The sequence below is a fragment of the Mustelus asterias genome, unplaced genomic scaffold, assembly GCF_964213995.1.
Source record: "Mustelus asterias unplaced genomic scaffold, sMusAst1.hap1.1 HAP1_SCAFFOLD_262, whole genome shotgun sequence".
In the NCBI taxonomy this organism is placed as follows: Eukaryota; Metazoa; Chordata; class Chondrichthyes; order Carcharhiniformes; family Triakidae; genus Mustelus; species Mustelus asterias.
In genome coordinates, this window is record NW_027590228.1 from 599932 (window position 1) to 613047 (window position 13116).

The 13116-nt window shown below is 50.6% G+C and overlaps 2 protein-coding genes across 5 annotated transcripts in view; one reads left to right on the forward strand and one right to left on the reverse strand.

Annotated features, from left to right (window-relative positions):
• LOC144485998 (tectonic-3-like) overlaps window positions 1-6243 on the forward strand; it is a 60335-nt gene extending 54092 nt beyond the window's left edge. For all 4 annotated transcript variants that reach the window (XM_078204108.1, XM_078204106.1, XM_078204105.1 and 1 more), the window contains one exon: window positions 4809-6243. In XM_078204108.1, the coding sequence (XP_078060234.1) occupies window positions 4809-5027 (219 nt within the window). In that variant the 3' untranslated portion in view covers window positions 5028-6243. The remainder of the gene's footprint in view (window positions 1-4808) is intronic.
• A 4549-nt stretch (window positions 6244-10792) lies between these two features.
• LOC144485997 (uncharacterized) lies at window positions 10793-12590 on the reverse strand. The gene is made up of 2 exons (XM_078204104.1): window positions 12433-12590; window positions 10793-12298 (listed from the first exon to the last, which is right to left on the reverse strand). The coding sequence occupies exons 1-2, from the start codon at window positions 12515-12517 to the stop codon at window positions 11490-11492; spliced, it is 894 nt and encodes a 297-aa protein (XP_078060230.1). The 5' UTR covers window positions 12518-12590; the 3' UTR covers window positions 10793-11489.
• Window positions 12591-13116: the final 526 nt, after the last annotated feature.

A 13116-nucleotide genomic window follows, 5' to 3' on the forward strand; every position in this document is an offset into this window, starting at 1 on the left:
CCCCCAACCTATCTAGTTTAAACTCTCCCCAGTAGCCTTAGCCAACCTTCCCGCCAGGATATTGGTCCCCCTGGGATTCAAGTGCCACCCATTTTTTGTGTGCAGGTCACACCTGCCCCTAAAGAGGTCCCAATGGTCCAGGAACCTGAATCCCTGCCCCCTGCACCAGTCCCTCAGCCACACATTCATCCTCCACCTCACTCCATTCCTGCCCTCACAGTTTCAAGCATTACATTTTCACCTGACTGGAAAGAGGCAATCAAAGGGGCGGCACGGTAGCACAGTGGGGGGCGGCACGGTAGCACAGTGGGGGGCGGCACGGTAGCACAGTGGGGGGCGGCACGGTAGCACAGTGGGGGGCGGCACGGTAGCACAGTGGTCAGCACTGCTGCTTCACAGCTCCAGGGACTTGGGTTCGATTCCCGGCTCGGGTCACTGGCTGTGTGAAGTTTGCACATTCTCCTCGTGTCTGCGTGGGTTTCCTCCGGGTACTGCGGTTTCCTCCCACAGTCCAAAGATGTGTGGGTTAGGTTGATTGGCCATGGTAAAATTGCCCCTTAGGTCTTGGGATGCATAGATTAGAGGAATTAGCGGGTAAAATATGTAGGGATATGGGGGTAGGGCCTGGGTGGGATTGTGGTCGGTGCAGACTCGATGGGCCGAATGGCCTCTTTCTGTACTGTAGGGTTTCTATGATTTCTATGATTTCAATGCTTGTTAGCAGTGTGTTGAGAAATCTGTTCAGAGTGACACTTCCCCTGATGATGTGACCTAGTTGGTGCTTTGGATGTCTCAGCACACCTTGTTGTCTGGTGTATTCTGAAAGGTGATGGTTACACACAGGCTGTGGTCACAGCAAAGTTCATCTCCGAACATTCTCATTTATCCTTCCCACGACATGCAGTCTGAGGCAAGGGAGCACGCCTCATCTTGCACGCCCAGCACTGCGTTGGAATCCCCCAAGAAGCTTTCTACTACCCTATTCTGCATCTGTCCTGGGAGTGTTTGATGGGGACAGTGCAGAGGGAGCTTTACTCTGTATCTAGCCCTATTCTGCATCTGTTCTGGGAGTGTTTGATGGGCATGATGTGGAGATGCCGGCGTTGGACTGGGGTAAACACAGTAAGAAGTCTCACAACACCAGATTAAAATCCAACCAAATAAACCTGTTGGACTTTAACCTGGTGTTGTGAGACTTCTTACTGTGTTTGATGGGGACCGTGCAGAGAAAGCTTTACTCTGCATCTAACCCCGTGCTGTACCTGTCCTGGGAGTGTTTGATGGGGACAGTGTCGAGGGAGCTTTACTCGGGGGCGATTTTCCAATCGCGTAGCACCCGTTTTCGGGCGTGATGTGGTGGTAAAGTTGGGTGTAAAGCGCTTAGTGCGTTTGGCGCCGCTTTTCACGACTGGTGCCATTTTACAAGTGCCGGATTTCCGGTGCGGTCAGCTTCTTACCGGAACTGGGCGAGGGGCAGGTTAATGCATTCAAATTTATTGTAATGTTGTTTTACATCCGCTTAGTGAGCCTGGCGCTCAATCGTCCGAGCCCGCCCGCCTTTGTAACCTCGCCGGAAAAGATTCTCGCCGGCGAGGAATAAACATGCTCCCCATGAACAGGGAGCAGTCGACTTAGTGGAACTGGAGGCCATTGAGAACCCCCGGGGAGGCCAAGGGCAAGGGGGAGTGGGTGACCCTTGGGCAGTGCCAGACTGGCAGTGCCACTGTGGCATCTGGGCAAAGCCCACTGGGCACATGGGCAATGCCCAGGGGGCGGGGCCAATTGGGGAGGGGCTAATTGGGGAGGGGCTAATTGGGGAGGGGCTAATGGGGGAGGGGGCCTGCTGCCACTCTGCAGGGAAAGGAACTAATGGGGGGGTAGGCGGCAGGTCTGTGATCGGTAGGGAGGCAGTCCGCAAGGGTTGTATCTCGGGCCGTGGGCACCTGCAATTTCCGGGGGGGAGCTGCTTCAGGCAGTCTGCACTAGTAAGACCCCCGCTACTGCTAATGTGTATGTGCAGCGTCAGAGGCAACACCTCCCTCTGCAAGGTTTCGGGCACGTTAAGCCCAGCCCACAGGCTTCTGCAGCGAGCAACAGACTTACTCAAAACGTTGCAGGCAGAGTGCGTATGGGGGGGCCTGAAAACGTGCCCAAAAGACGGATCTGAAACTCTCTGTTTCAAGTCTGCCCAGCACTTAGAAAAAAAATAGTAAAATCATCCCCTCTGTATCTCACTTTATGCTGTACTTGGCCTGGGAGTGTTTGACGGGGACAGTGTGGAGGGAGCTTTAGTCTATATCTAACCCCGTGCTGTACCTGTCCTGGGAGTGTTTGATGAGGACTGTGTAGAGGGAGCTTCACTCTGTATCTAACCCTGTGCTGTACCTGTCCTGGGAGTGTTTGATGAGGACTGTGTAGAGGGAGCTTCACTCTGTATCTAACCCTGTGCTGTACCTGTCCTGGGAGCGTTTGATGAGGACTGTGTAGAGGGAGCTTTACTCTGTATCCAACCCTGTGCTGCACCTGTCCTGGGAGTGTTTGATGGGGACAGTGTAGATGGAACTTTACTCTGTGCAGGACCTCAAAGAGAGTAGTTTCTGGTCTACTACATGCTGTTGAGAGTAGGAATAGGAAGATTAGGCAGAAGAATGTGTGGCTTGAGAGCCCATGTAGGGGGCAGGGATTTAGATTTCTGGATCATGGGGATCTCTTCTGGGGAAGGGCTGACCTGTTCAAGAGTAGTAAGAAGTCTCACAACACCAGGTTAAAGTCCAACAGGTTTATTTGGTAGCAAATACCCTTATGGTATTTGCTACCAAATAAACCTGTTGGACTTTAACCTGGTGTTGTGAGACTTCTTACTGTGCTTACCCCAGTCCAACGCCGGCATCTCCACATCATGACTGTTCAAGAGAGACAGGTTACACATGAACTGGAGGGGGACGAATATCCTGGCGGGGAGATTTGTTAGAGCCACTCGGGAGGGTTTAAATTGTTTGGCAGAGGGTGGGACCCAAAGCAGAAGGCAGACAGAATAGAAGGTTGAGGACAGCACAGAAGTTAAAGAGAGCAGATTAAATAGTAAAGGCAGTGTCAGTAATCCAAGTACTAGACAGGTCAGGCAAAAGCAGTACAGAGAGCAAGAGAACTCCTGATTAAACTGCATTTATTTCAATGCAAGAGGCCTGACAGGCAAGGCAAATGAACTCAGGGCATGGATGGGTACTTGGGACTGGGATATTATAGCTATTACTGAAACATGGCTAAGGGAGGGACATGACTGGCAGCTCAATGTTCCAGGGTACAGATGCTGTAGGAAAGATAGAACAGGAGGTAAGAGAGGAGGGGGAGTTGCACTTTTGATTAGGGAAAACATCACAGCAGTACTGAGAGGAGATATATCCGAGGGTTCACCCACCTAGTCTATATGAGTTGAACTGAGAAATAAGAAGGGGGAAATCACTTTGATCGGGTTGTACTATAGGCCCCCAAATAGTCGACGGACATTGAGGAGCAAATATGTAAGGAGATTACAGATAGCTCCAAGAAAAATAGGTTGGTAATAGTAGGGGATTTTAACTTTCCCAACATTGACTGGGACAGCCATGGCATTAGAGGCTTGGATGGAGAGAAAATTGTTGAGTGTCTCAGTTGGAGACTTGGGCGGAGAGATGGCAGATGGAGTTTAATCCGGACAAATGTGAGGTAATGCATTTTGGAAGGTCTAATACAGATAGGAAATATACAATAAATGGCAGAACCCTTAAGAGTATTGATGGGCACAGGGATCTGGGGGTGCAGGTACACAGGTCATTGAAAGTGGCAATGCAGGTGGAGAAGGTAGTCAAGAAGGCATACGGCATGCTTGCCTTCATCGGCCGGGGTATTGAGTTTAAAAATTGGCAAGTCATGTTGCAGCTTTATACAACCTTAGTTCGGCCGCACTTGGAATATAGTGTTCAATTTTGGTTGCCACACTACCAGAAGGATGTGGAGGCTTTGGAGAGGGGTCAGAAAAGATTTACCAGGATGTTGCCTGGTATGGAGGGCATTAGCTATGAGGAGAGGTTGGAGAAACTTGGTTTGTTCTCACTGGAGCGACAGAGGTTGAGGGGAGACTTGATAGAAGTCTACAAGATTATGAGAAGCATGGACAGAGTGGATAGTCAGAAGCTTTTTTCCCAGGGTGGAAGAGTCAATTACTAGGGGGCATAGGTTTAAGGTGCGAGAGGCAAGGTTTAAAAGAGATCTACGAGGCAGATTTTTTACACTGAGAGTAGTGGGTGCCTGGAACTCGTTGCCGGGGGAGATAGTGGAAGCGGATACGGTAGTGACTTTTAAGGGGCGTCTTGACAAGTACATGACTGAAATGGGAATAGAGGGATATGGTCCCCGGAAGGGTAGGGAGTTTTAGTTAAGTCGGGCAGCATGGTTGGTGCAGGCTTGGAGGGCCGAAGGGCCTGTTCCTGTGCTATAATTTTCTTTGTTCTTTGTATTCAGGAGGAATTTCTCATTCAGTATGGATGGCCCGCTAGAGAGGGGGCAAAACTTGACCTCCTCTTGGGAAATAAGGAAGGGCAGGTGACAGAAGTGTTAGTGAGGGATCACTTTGGGACCAGTGACCATAATTCTATTAGTTTTACGATCGCTATGGAGAATGATAGGTCTGGCCCAAAAGTTAAAATTCTAAATTGGGGCAAGGCCAATTTTGATGGTATCAGACAGGAACTTTCAACAGTTAATTGGGGGAGTCTGTGGGAAGGCAAAGGGACGTATCTGAAACTAATCTGTGGTTGTATTTTTTAAAGTGTTCAACTAGAAGAGCATCTTTGAAAACCTCTGTCACTTTCATCGAGACCACGCGATATCCTCCAGCACCTAGAGACCAGCCAACCATCGAACAGAAGCTGCCCTTCGATTTTTTTAATCCCTTCAAAGTCATCAGCAGTGGAACAGGTGTGGCGGCAGGTTCAATACTGGGTACTGTCTGCACTGTCATTGTGACCAGCTTGCTGGGTCAGCGGTGAGTCCCCACTACTTAAATCCGCTGAGCTTTCAGCCTGTTCCAATACGGTGGGAGCAAGATATTAAAAAGGTTAGCAGCAGACTGCAACAGGAGATCTCGCTTTGTCCCTTTACTGGGATTAGGGAAGTAACTCTCAATTCCTCTGCATTGGGATTAGGGGAGTAACTCTTTCTCTCTCCCTGCACTGGGATTAGGGGAGTAGCTCTCATTCTCTCTGCACTGGAATTAGGGGTGCAGCTCTCACTGTCTCTGCACTGAGATTAGGGGAGTAGCTCTCACTCACTCTGCACTGGGAGTAAAGGAGTAGCTCTCACTATATCTGCACTGGGAGTAGGGGAGCAACTCTCACTGCCTGAACTGGGTTTAGGGGAGTAACTCTCACTGTCTCTGCACTGGAATGAGGGGAGTAGTCCTCACTTTCCCAGCTCTCTCAGCCTCACCTTATTTCATTGTTGTGGGCAGCACGGTGGCACAGTGGTTAGCATTGCAGCCTCACAGCGCCATGGACCCCGGTTCATTTCCGGCCTCGGGTCACTGTCTATGTGGAGTTTGTACTTTCTCCCTGTGTCTGCGTAGGTTTCCTCCGGGTGCTCTGGTTTCCTCCAACAGTCCAAAGATGTGTGGGTTAGGTTGATTGGCCATGCTAAATTGACCCTGAGTGTCAGGGGGATTAGCAGGGTAAATGAGGATAATGGGAATAGGGCTTGGGTGGGATTGTGGTCAGTATGGGCTGAATGGCCTCCATCTGTACTGTAGGGATTCTATGATTCTGCCCTGGGATTAGGGAGTAACTCACTGTCTCTGCACTGGGATTAGGGGAGTAATTCTCAATCCCTCTGCACTCGGACATTAGGGAAGTGGCTCTGTGTCTCTGCAATGGGACATTGAGCATTGTCCCTCACTTTTCCTGCTTCAATGCTCTGACTCTCCTTGCTGATAATTTTTGGGGATTTCAACTTCTCACATCCCAGGCCCCACAGCCCCTTCCTGATTCAGTGGGGACCAAACCTGAGTCCAGCTCACCCTTCCGTTACAGAAAAGTGATCACCAGAAGTTGCACTCTCCACGGTATCTGTGGGTTGTGTGGTTTTCCCACTGTACTGCTTTATGGGCAGTCCAGCAGATCCTGTCCTGTAGCTCAGTTACGAGTGTGTCATCTTTATATTGGTCCAGATTGGAATCTCTGTAAATAAATATGATTCTTTAGTTGTACGGTTGACAGCTGTCTTGTGCGTTTGTGATGCAAATCCTGTGTCAAGGGGGCTTCTGCGCTGATTTGAGAGGTTCTTGGTCACCTGGCAATTGGCTCGGGAAACATGGCATGCAATCTGTGGAATAACTCTCAGCGGTTTGTTTAAAAAAAACCTTTGCCACCTTCCCAATGGCTGAGGAGGGGATTGAAGATCGAGAACAGGCTTTACCAAGGACCACCCCCCCCCCTCCAGCAGAACTTACCAAGAACCACTGTCTTCCCCCCCACCCCTCCGCCCCCCTTCCCCTCCAACCTCGTCGCTCCAGCAGGCCCTACCAAGGACCACCTCCCCCTTCCTGGGACCAAATTAAAAAGAAATTGCTTTTCAGTCTTTTGTGGAATGCCCCACTGTCTCTTGGGAATACACGAGATAGGGGCAGAAGTAGGCCATTTGGCCCTTCAAACTTACTCGGCATCTATCTCATCAGAGAAGGCCTGGATAGGTTGAGACTGCTTGCTCTTGAAATGCAAAGCTTGGTGGCGGTGGTGGGGGGTTTGGGGTGATCTGAACAGATCGTTTATGATTATTAAATCTGTTAGATTTAAGGTAAATTGCAGGAGGTTCAGAGGGGATGTGAGGAAAAGTTTTCTCACCTAGAAAGTGCTGGGTGTCTGGAATTTACTGCCCGAATGGGTGGTGGAGGCAGAGACCCTTGCAACATTTAAGAAGCATTTAGATGGGCACTTGCAATGCCTAGGCATACAAGGCTATGGACTAAGTGCTGGGATTAAAATAGTTGGGTTGTGACTGACACAGATGTAATGGGTCAAAGGGCCTTCTGTTCTATAGACCTCTGTGACTCTAAATGGGTTCGATAGAGTGGATGCAGCAAAAATCTGACGGAGATGAAAAGAAGGGATCATAAATACACGACAGTCTTCAATCAATCCTTGTGATGAAATATTGGGAAGGTCGGTATCACAGAGTTAGGGTAACCAAAGATGTGTTTAAGGGGATGCTGAGGGAAAGACCATGGTGGACTGGTTAATATCGCTGGACTAGTAATCTGGAGGACCAGGCTGATCTTCTGGGTTCAAATCCCACTGCAGCAGCTAATCCGGAATTGATGGTGACTGGGAGACCATTGCCGATTGTTGTAAAAACAATTTCACTAATCTCCTTTGGGGAGGGAAATCTGCAATCCTTACCCAGTCTGGCCTATGTCAGATCCAAGACGTAGTCCACCCTGAACGTCCCTCTGAAATGCCAGGGCAGTTCAAGGCGGGTGCGGGTACAAATGCTGAGCTTGCCAACAATGCCCACATCCCATGGCAGAAGAAGAATTTTTTAAAGGTGAGCTGTGTGAAGAAAGAATGCAAGGTCAGCAGGACCCAGTGGCCTGTTCCTGTCTTGGTAAATGTGCTGTGATTCTATGTAGTGATCCGCTGACCGAGGATCAGAGCCACAGGAGATTGGTGTTGAACTCAGACAGCATCGCTGGGACTACCGTTTGGATCTTCGGGGCAAGCTGCATGCGTTCCAGGCATCTCATCAGGTGAAAGATTCCACTTCGAGCTGCGCCATTTACTGTGCCATCTAACCAAGTGCCATCTAACCAAGTGCCATCTAACCAAGTGCCATCAACAAATTTAGATTCATGGGATGGTTTACTAGGAAAGGGTGGGTTGTATTATGAGGAAAGGTTGGAGTGGTTATGTTTGTATCTGCTGGTGTTTAGAAGAGTAAGAGATGACTTGTTTGAAACGTGTTAGATGGCGGTGGCACAGTGGTTAGTGCTACTGCCTGACGACACCAGGGACCTGGGTTCAATTCCAGCCTTGGTTGACTGTGTGGAGTTTGAATTTTCTCCCTGTGTCTATATGGGATTCCTCCCACAGTTCAAAGGTGTGCAGATTAGGTGGATTGGCCATGCTAAATTGGCCCATAGTGCCCCAAGTTGTGTAGGTTAAAGACATGGGGTTATGGGAAAGGGCCTGGAGAGTTGTTGCAGACTCGATGGGCTGAATGGCTTCCTTTCGCACTGTAGGGTTTCTGTGATTCCTAAGCGGTATTTACAGGGTGGATGTGGAGAGGATGTTTTCTCTTGTGGGAGAATCTCGAACCAGGGGGTCAAGGTTTAAAAATAAGGGATGGCCCATTTAAAAGGCAGATGAGGAGAATTTTTTCTGAGGATGGTGAGTCTCTGGCACTCTCTTCCTCAAAAGGCAGTGGAAGCAGAATCTTTGAATATTTCCAAGGCAACATTAGATAGATTCTTGGTAAGGAAGGAGGTGAAAGGTTATCAGGTGTGGGAATGTAGGATTGAGGTTACAATGTGATCTTATCGAATGGTGGAGTAGGTTCGAGGGGCTGAGTGGCCTCCTCCTAATTCATATGTTTCGAGAGTGGAAAGCTGCAGTCCCAGCGCAGTTTCGGGAGGGGAGGGAGTGAGCTTCTCACATCCTGCTAGTTTGAGTAATGCTTGGAAGTATCAAATGTTAGTTTTTACAAATCTATACTCAAAATGATCCAGATGTTCAGTCACACTGTCCTTAATAACAACCTTTAGTATTTTGCTGACAACTGCTGTCAGACTAATAGCTTATAATTTTGCAGTTTCTCCTATTCTTCTCAACTAACAAAGTGGCATTCAAAACCGCCCATGGTGTAACAATAAGAAATCACTTGCAAGGCCAGCGATGATTGTCCATTATCTTGAAGAGGTCATGGCAATCCCTGGTACAATTGGACAACTTCCGGAGCCACCTCAGCGAGAACTTTTAAGAGTCAACCACATTGGTGTACAAAGGTACGGACTGCACTGGTGTCTCATGGCAGAGTCTGGCCTGAAATCTGATCACGGCACCAATCTTGTCAAGACCATGTAGGGGTCAAGATTGGGTCTGGGGTTTGTAAAACTCATCCACAGGTACCTTCCACTCGTTAAAATGAACTTTGGATCCCGGACCATCAGGACCCTCATGGAGAAACAAGGTGACGGATGGACCTGAGAACCATATTCCTGGAAGGGCCTTCTAGAAGAGGGAGGAGCTGGCCCTCGCCCCGATCTTGTCTGGTGCTTCAGCAGCTGCCTCCCCAACCATGGGATAGACAATGGCCTCGTGACTGCCTGGTTTCACTAAGTGGTAAATCAGCAAGTCAGGGCCATCAGCGTGTACGCTCGTGCTCTGGGGGCAACAGACGAGGCCAAGGATGGATCCAAAACTGAGATCGAGCAATTTAGTGGATTGATGCAATGGCTCTTTACCTTGAAAAGTGAGAGATACAGTTTGGGAGGACTAACAAGGCAAGGGAATATGCAGTGAACAGTAGGATGCCAGGAAGTACCAGAGGGACCTTGGGGTGCATGTTTGTAGCTCTCCACAGGGAAGGTAGATAAGGTGGTGAAGAAGGCAGATGGGATACTTGCCTTTATTAACCGAGGTATAGAATATCAGAACAGGGAGTTTATGGTGGAGCTGTCTAAAACGCTCGTTATGCCACAGCGAGAGTACCGTGTGCAGTTCTGGTTGCAGTCACATCCTTCTGGTTATCAGAAGGATGTGACTGCACTAGCGAGATAATAAGGGATGGCCCATTTAAAAGGCAGATGAGGAGAATTTTTTCTGAGGATGGTGAGTCTCTGGCACTCTCTTCCTCAAAAGGCAGTGGAAGCAGAATCTTTGAATATTTCCAAGGCAACATTAGATAGATTCTTGGTAAGGAAGGAGGTGAAAGGTTATCAGGTGTGGGAATGTAGGATTGAGGTTACAATGTGATCTTATCGAATGGTGGAGTAGGTTCGAGGGGCTGAGTGGCCTCCTCCTAATTCATATGTTTCGAGAGTGGAAAGCTGCAGTCCCAGCGCAGTTTCGGGAGGGGAGGGAGTGAGCTTCTCACATCCTGCTAGTTTGAGTAATGCTTGGAAGTATCAAATGTTAGTTTTTACAAATCTATACTCAAAATGATCCAGATGTTCAGTCACACTGTCCTTAATAACAACCTTTAGTATTTTGCTGACAACTGCTGTCAGACTAATAGCTTATAATTTTGCAGTTTCTCCTATTCTTCTCAACTAACAAAGTGGCATTCAAAACCGCCCATGGTGTAACAATAGAATTTGCCTGGATTACTAGTTCAGCTACATTATGAAAATGTCATTATCTTCCACGTCTGACTGGCAGAAATTGGAATTCAATGGGTCCAGTCCACTGATATCTTCCCTCAGTCCACTGATATCTTCTTCATTCTCACCGGGATGTTGCATGGCCTGGAGCGTTTTAGCTATGAAGAGAGGCTGGTTAGGCTGGGGTTTTCCTGAGAGTAGAGAAGGCTGAGAGAGGAACTGATCAAGGTGTACAAAATTATGCGGGAGATAGCTAGGGTAGATGGGAAGAAACGTATCCCCTTAGTGGAGGGGTCAGTAACCAGGGGGCACAGATTTATGAGCAGGAGCTTGAGGGGGAAATTGAGGAGAAACTTCTTCATCTGCAGGGTGATGGGAATCTGTAATTCTCTTTTTAAACAAAAATACCACAATCCATGATAGCTGTCATGGTCAGTGTTACTGAGACCAGCTTTAAAATTCTAGACTTTATTTAATTGAACTCAAATTTCTCCAGTTGGCATGGTGGGAATTGAACCTGTTCCCCCACAGAGAATTTGCCTGGATTACTAGTTCAGCTACATTATGAAAATGTCATTATCTTCCACGTCTGACTGGCAGAAATTGGAATTCAATGGGTCCAGTCCACTGATATCTTCCCTCAGTCCACTGATATCTTCTTCATTCTCAACCGCGCGGCTCTTCTTGATGCTGTCTGCAAACGTCTCACTTACACTCCCAACATTAAGTCTTAAATGATTGATATTTAACACACGCACATAGCAAGGAATCTTTTCCAGAGCCCTGGCAGAAACAGTCTCCAGCACATCTGTTAGCTGGAATGCTTTGTTTCCTCAGTTACTGAGCCACTTTTGGATCCAGTCTGCCACTTGCCTCTGGGTCCCCGGAGCTGTTAGTTTATTGATTAGTCTGGCACATGGGCCACCCAGAGATAAAGTCAGAACTGCAGAGGGGTAACACTTCATTGATTTAGACCATGAGCCAATATTACGCCCACCTCCCAGCTCTCGTTTTGCACAGTGTTTCTGCTAAGTGTTCTTTTTACTAGCCTCATGTTTTTTTTATTCAACAAATTGGTTCCTTCATCTCCCCTGCCTTTTCAATATGTGCCAAATGAGATACAATCCAGCCCCGGGTGAGAAACTCATGTCCGTCGATCTCTCGTAGCTCGGACACGAGGGGCCTTGACTTCACCCTGCGGCATCGCTCCTGCCTCCAGGGCAGTGGGCGTTTGGCGATGGGGTGAGGCACCCCGAGCGAGGCCGGCAGGCACCCCTCCTGCTGCCGTGCCGGCTCCGAGTTGCGGAAGGGCAGCCTGCAGGAGGTCAGTGACCTGCCCGAAGCCCCGGTCGACGCGCGTGCACAGCCTCTCCAGGCCGGAGGAGATGGCACAGGCCAGGCTCTGGATGGCACCCGTCTGGGCCTCGATCAACGATGCCAGGGCCGGTGCGGCGGGCTCCTGGGCCGGGGGGCCGGCTACAGCCTCCACCGAGCTGACCACCCGCTCCATGGTGGACTGCAGGGCGCTGATACCTTGTGGCAGGATGCCGCAGAGGATAGAGGCTGAGTCTTCGACGCTCTCAGACAGGGTGAGGCAGCTCCGAGACAGGCTGCCCAAAGCCTCCAGCAACTGGTGGTGCACATGGAAGATCTTTCGCTTGAAGGCCGGGCCGCTCAAGTCAGCGTCTCTGTCCTCATCGGCGTAGCTGGAGTCTGAGCCAGCCCCATGGCCGTCTGCCTCCTGCACTGTCCTCTCCAGGATACTCAGCTCCTGCTCACAATGGCTGAATAACTCGCCCGACGCCGATTCTTCCAGCTCGCTGTCCCTGCCGTCGGAGACGCTGATCTCTCTGCTGGTGTACTGGAAGGACGGAGCTGGCGAGGGGGCTTCTTCCATCAGGTGGTGCTGCTCCTCCAGCTCCTGCCCCGTGAGCGCCAAGTAATGAGACAGACCTGGAACGAGAGGGAGAAGGAGGACAAGGGTCAGCCAGGTGGAAGCAACTGCAGCACAAAGCAGCTCCAAGGACATGCAAGCCCCCCCCCCCCCGGCTAGAAAGCCAGCCAGATAAAGAAAATCCAGAAGCCACCCTGTGGGACTCGGCCCCCCGCCTCGCCGTTCTCGATGCTCCGCCGGCTGTAGATCTCCACGATGTCCAGGGCCTCCTGCTCCATCTGGGTTGGGGCTTGAATGGAGGCCGGTCGCTCAGCACCACAGCTCTGGGGGTTCCTCTGTTTCTGGGCCAGCTTGTCCTGCAGACAGAGGGAAGAGAAGGGGACTGAGTTAGTGAGGGGATGGGCGGGGCATGGCTGCACTAAGGGGGAGTGGAGGAGGTGGTAAGAGTGGATTAGTGGAGAGGGGGAGGAGGAGCGGAGTGGGGAGAGGGAACAGGGGAGGGGAGAGGGAGCCAGTGGGAGGGAAGTGAAGAGTGGGTGGGTAGAGAGTAGGGGGAAGAGAGTGCAGGGGCAGTGGAATGCATTATTGGGGAGCAGAAGAGGGGGCTGGGGCGAGGGGGGGGGCGGAAGAGGGGGCTGGGCCAAGGGGGGGGGGGAAGAGGGGGCTGGGGCGAGGTGGGGAGAAGAGGGGGCTGGGGCGAAGGGGGGGGGAAGAGGGGGCTGGGGCGGGGGGGAAGAGGGGGCTGGGGCGGGGGGGGAAGAGGGGGCTGGGGCGGGGGGGGGGGAAGAGGGGGCTGGGGCGGGGGGGGGGGAAGAGGGGGCTGGGGCGGGGGGGGGGAAGAGGGGGCTGGGGCGGGGGGGGGGAAGAGGGGGCTGGG

Bases quoted from the DNA above. Each gene is read 5' to 3' on its own strand.
- LOC144485997 (XM_078204104.1), bottom strand. From the start codon at position 12,517: ATGGAGCAGGAGGCCCTGGACATCGTGGAGATCTACAGCCGGCGGAGC. The intron at 12,299-12,432 runs GTGGCTTCTGGA...CTCTCGTTCCAG, and splicing joins GGGGGGCCGAGTCCCACAGG to GTCTGTCTCATTACTTGGCG.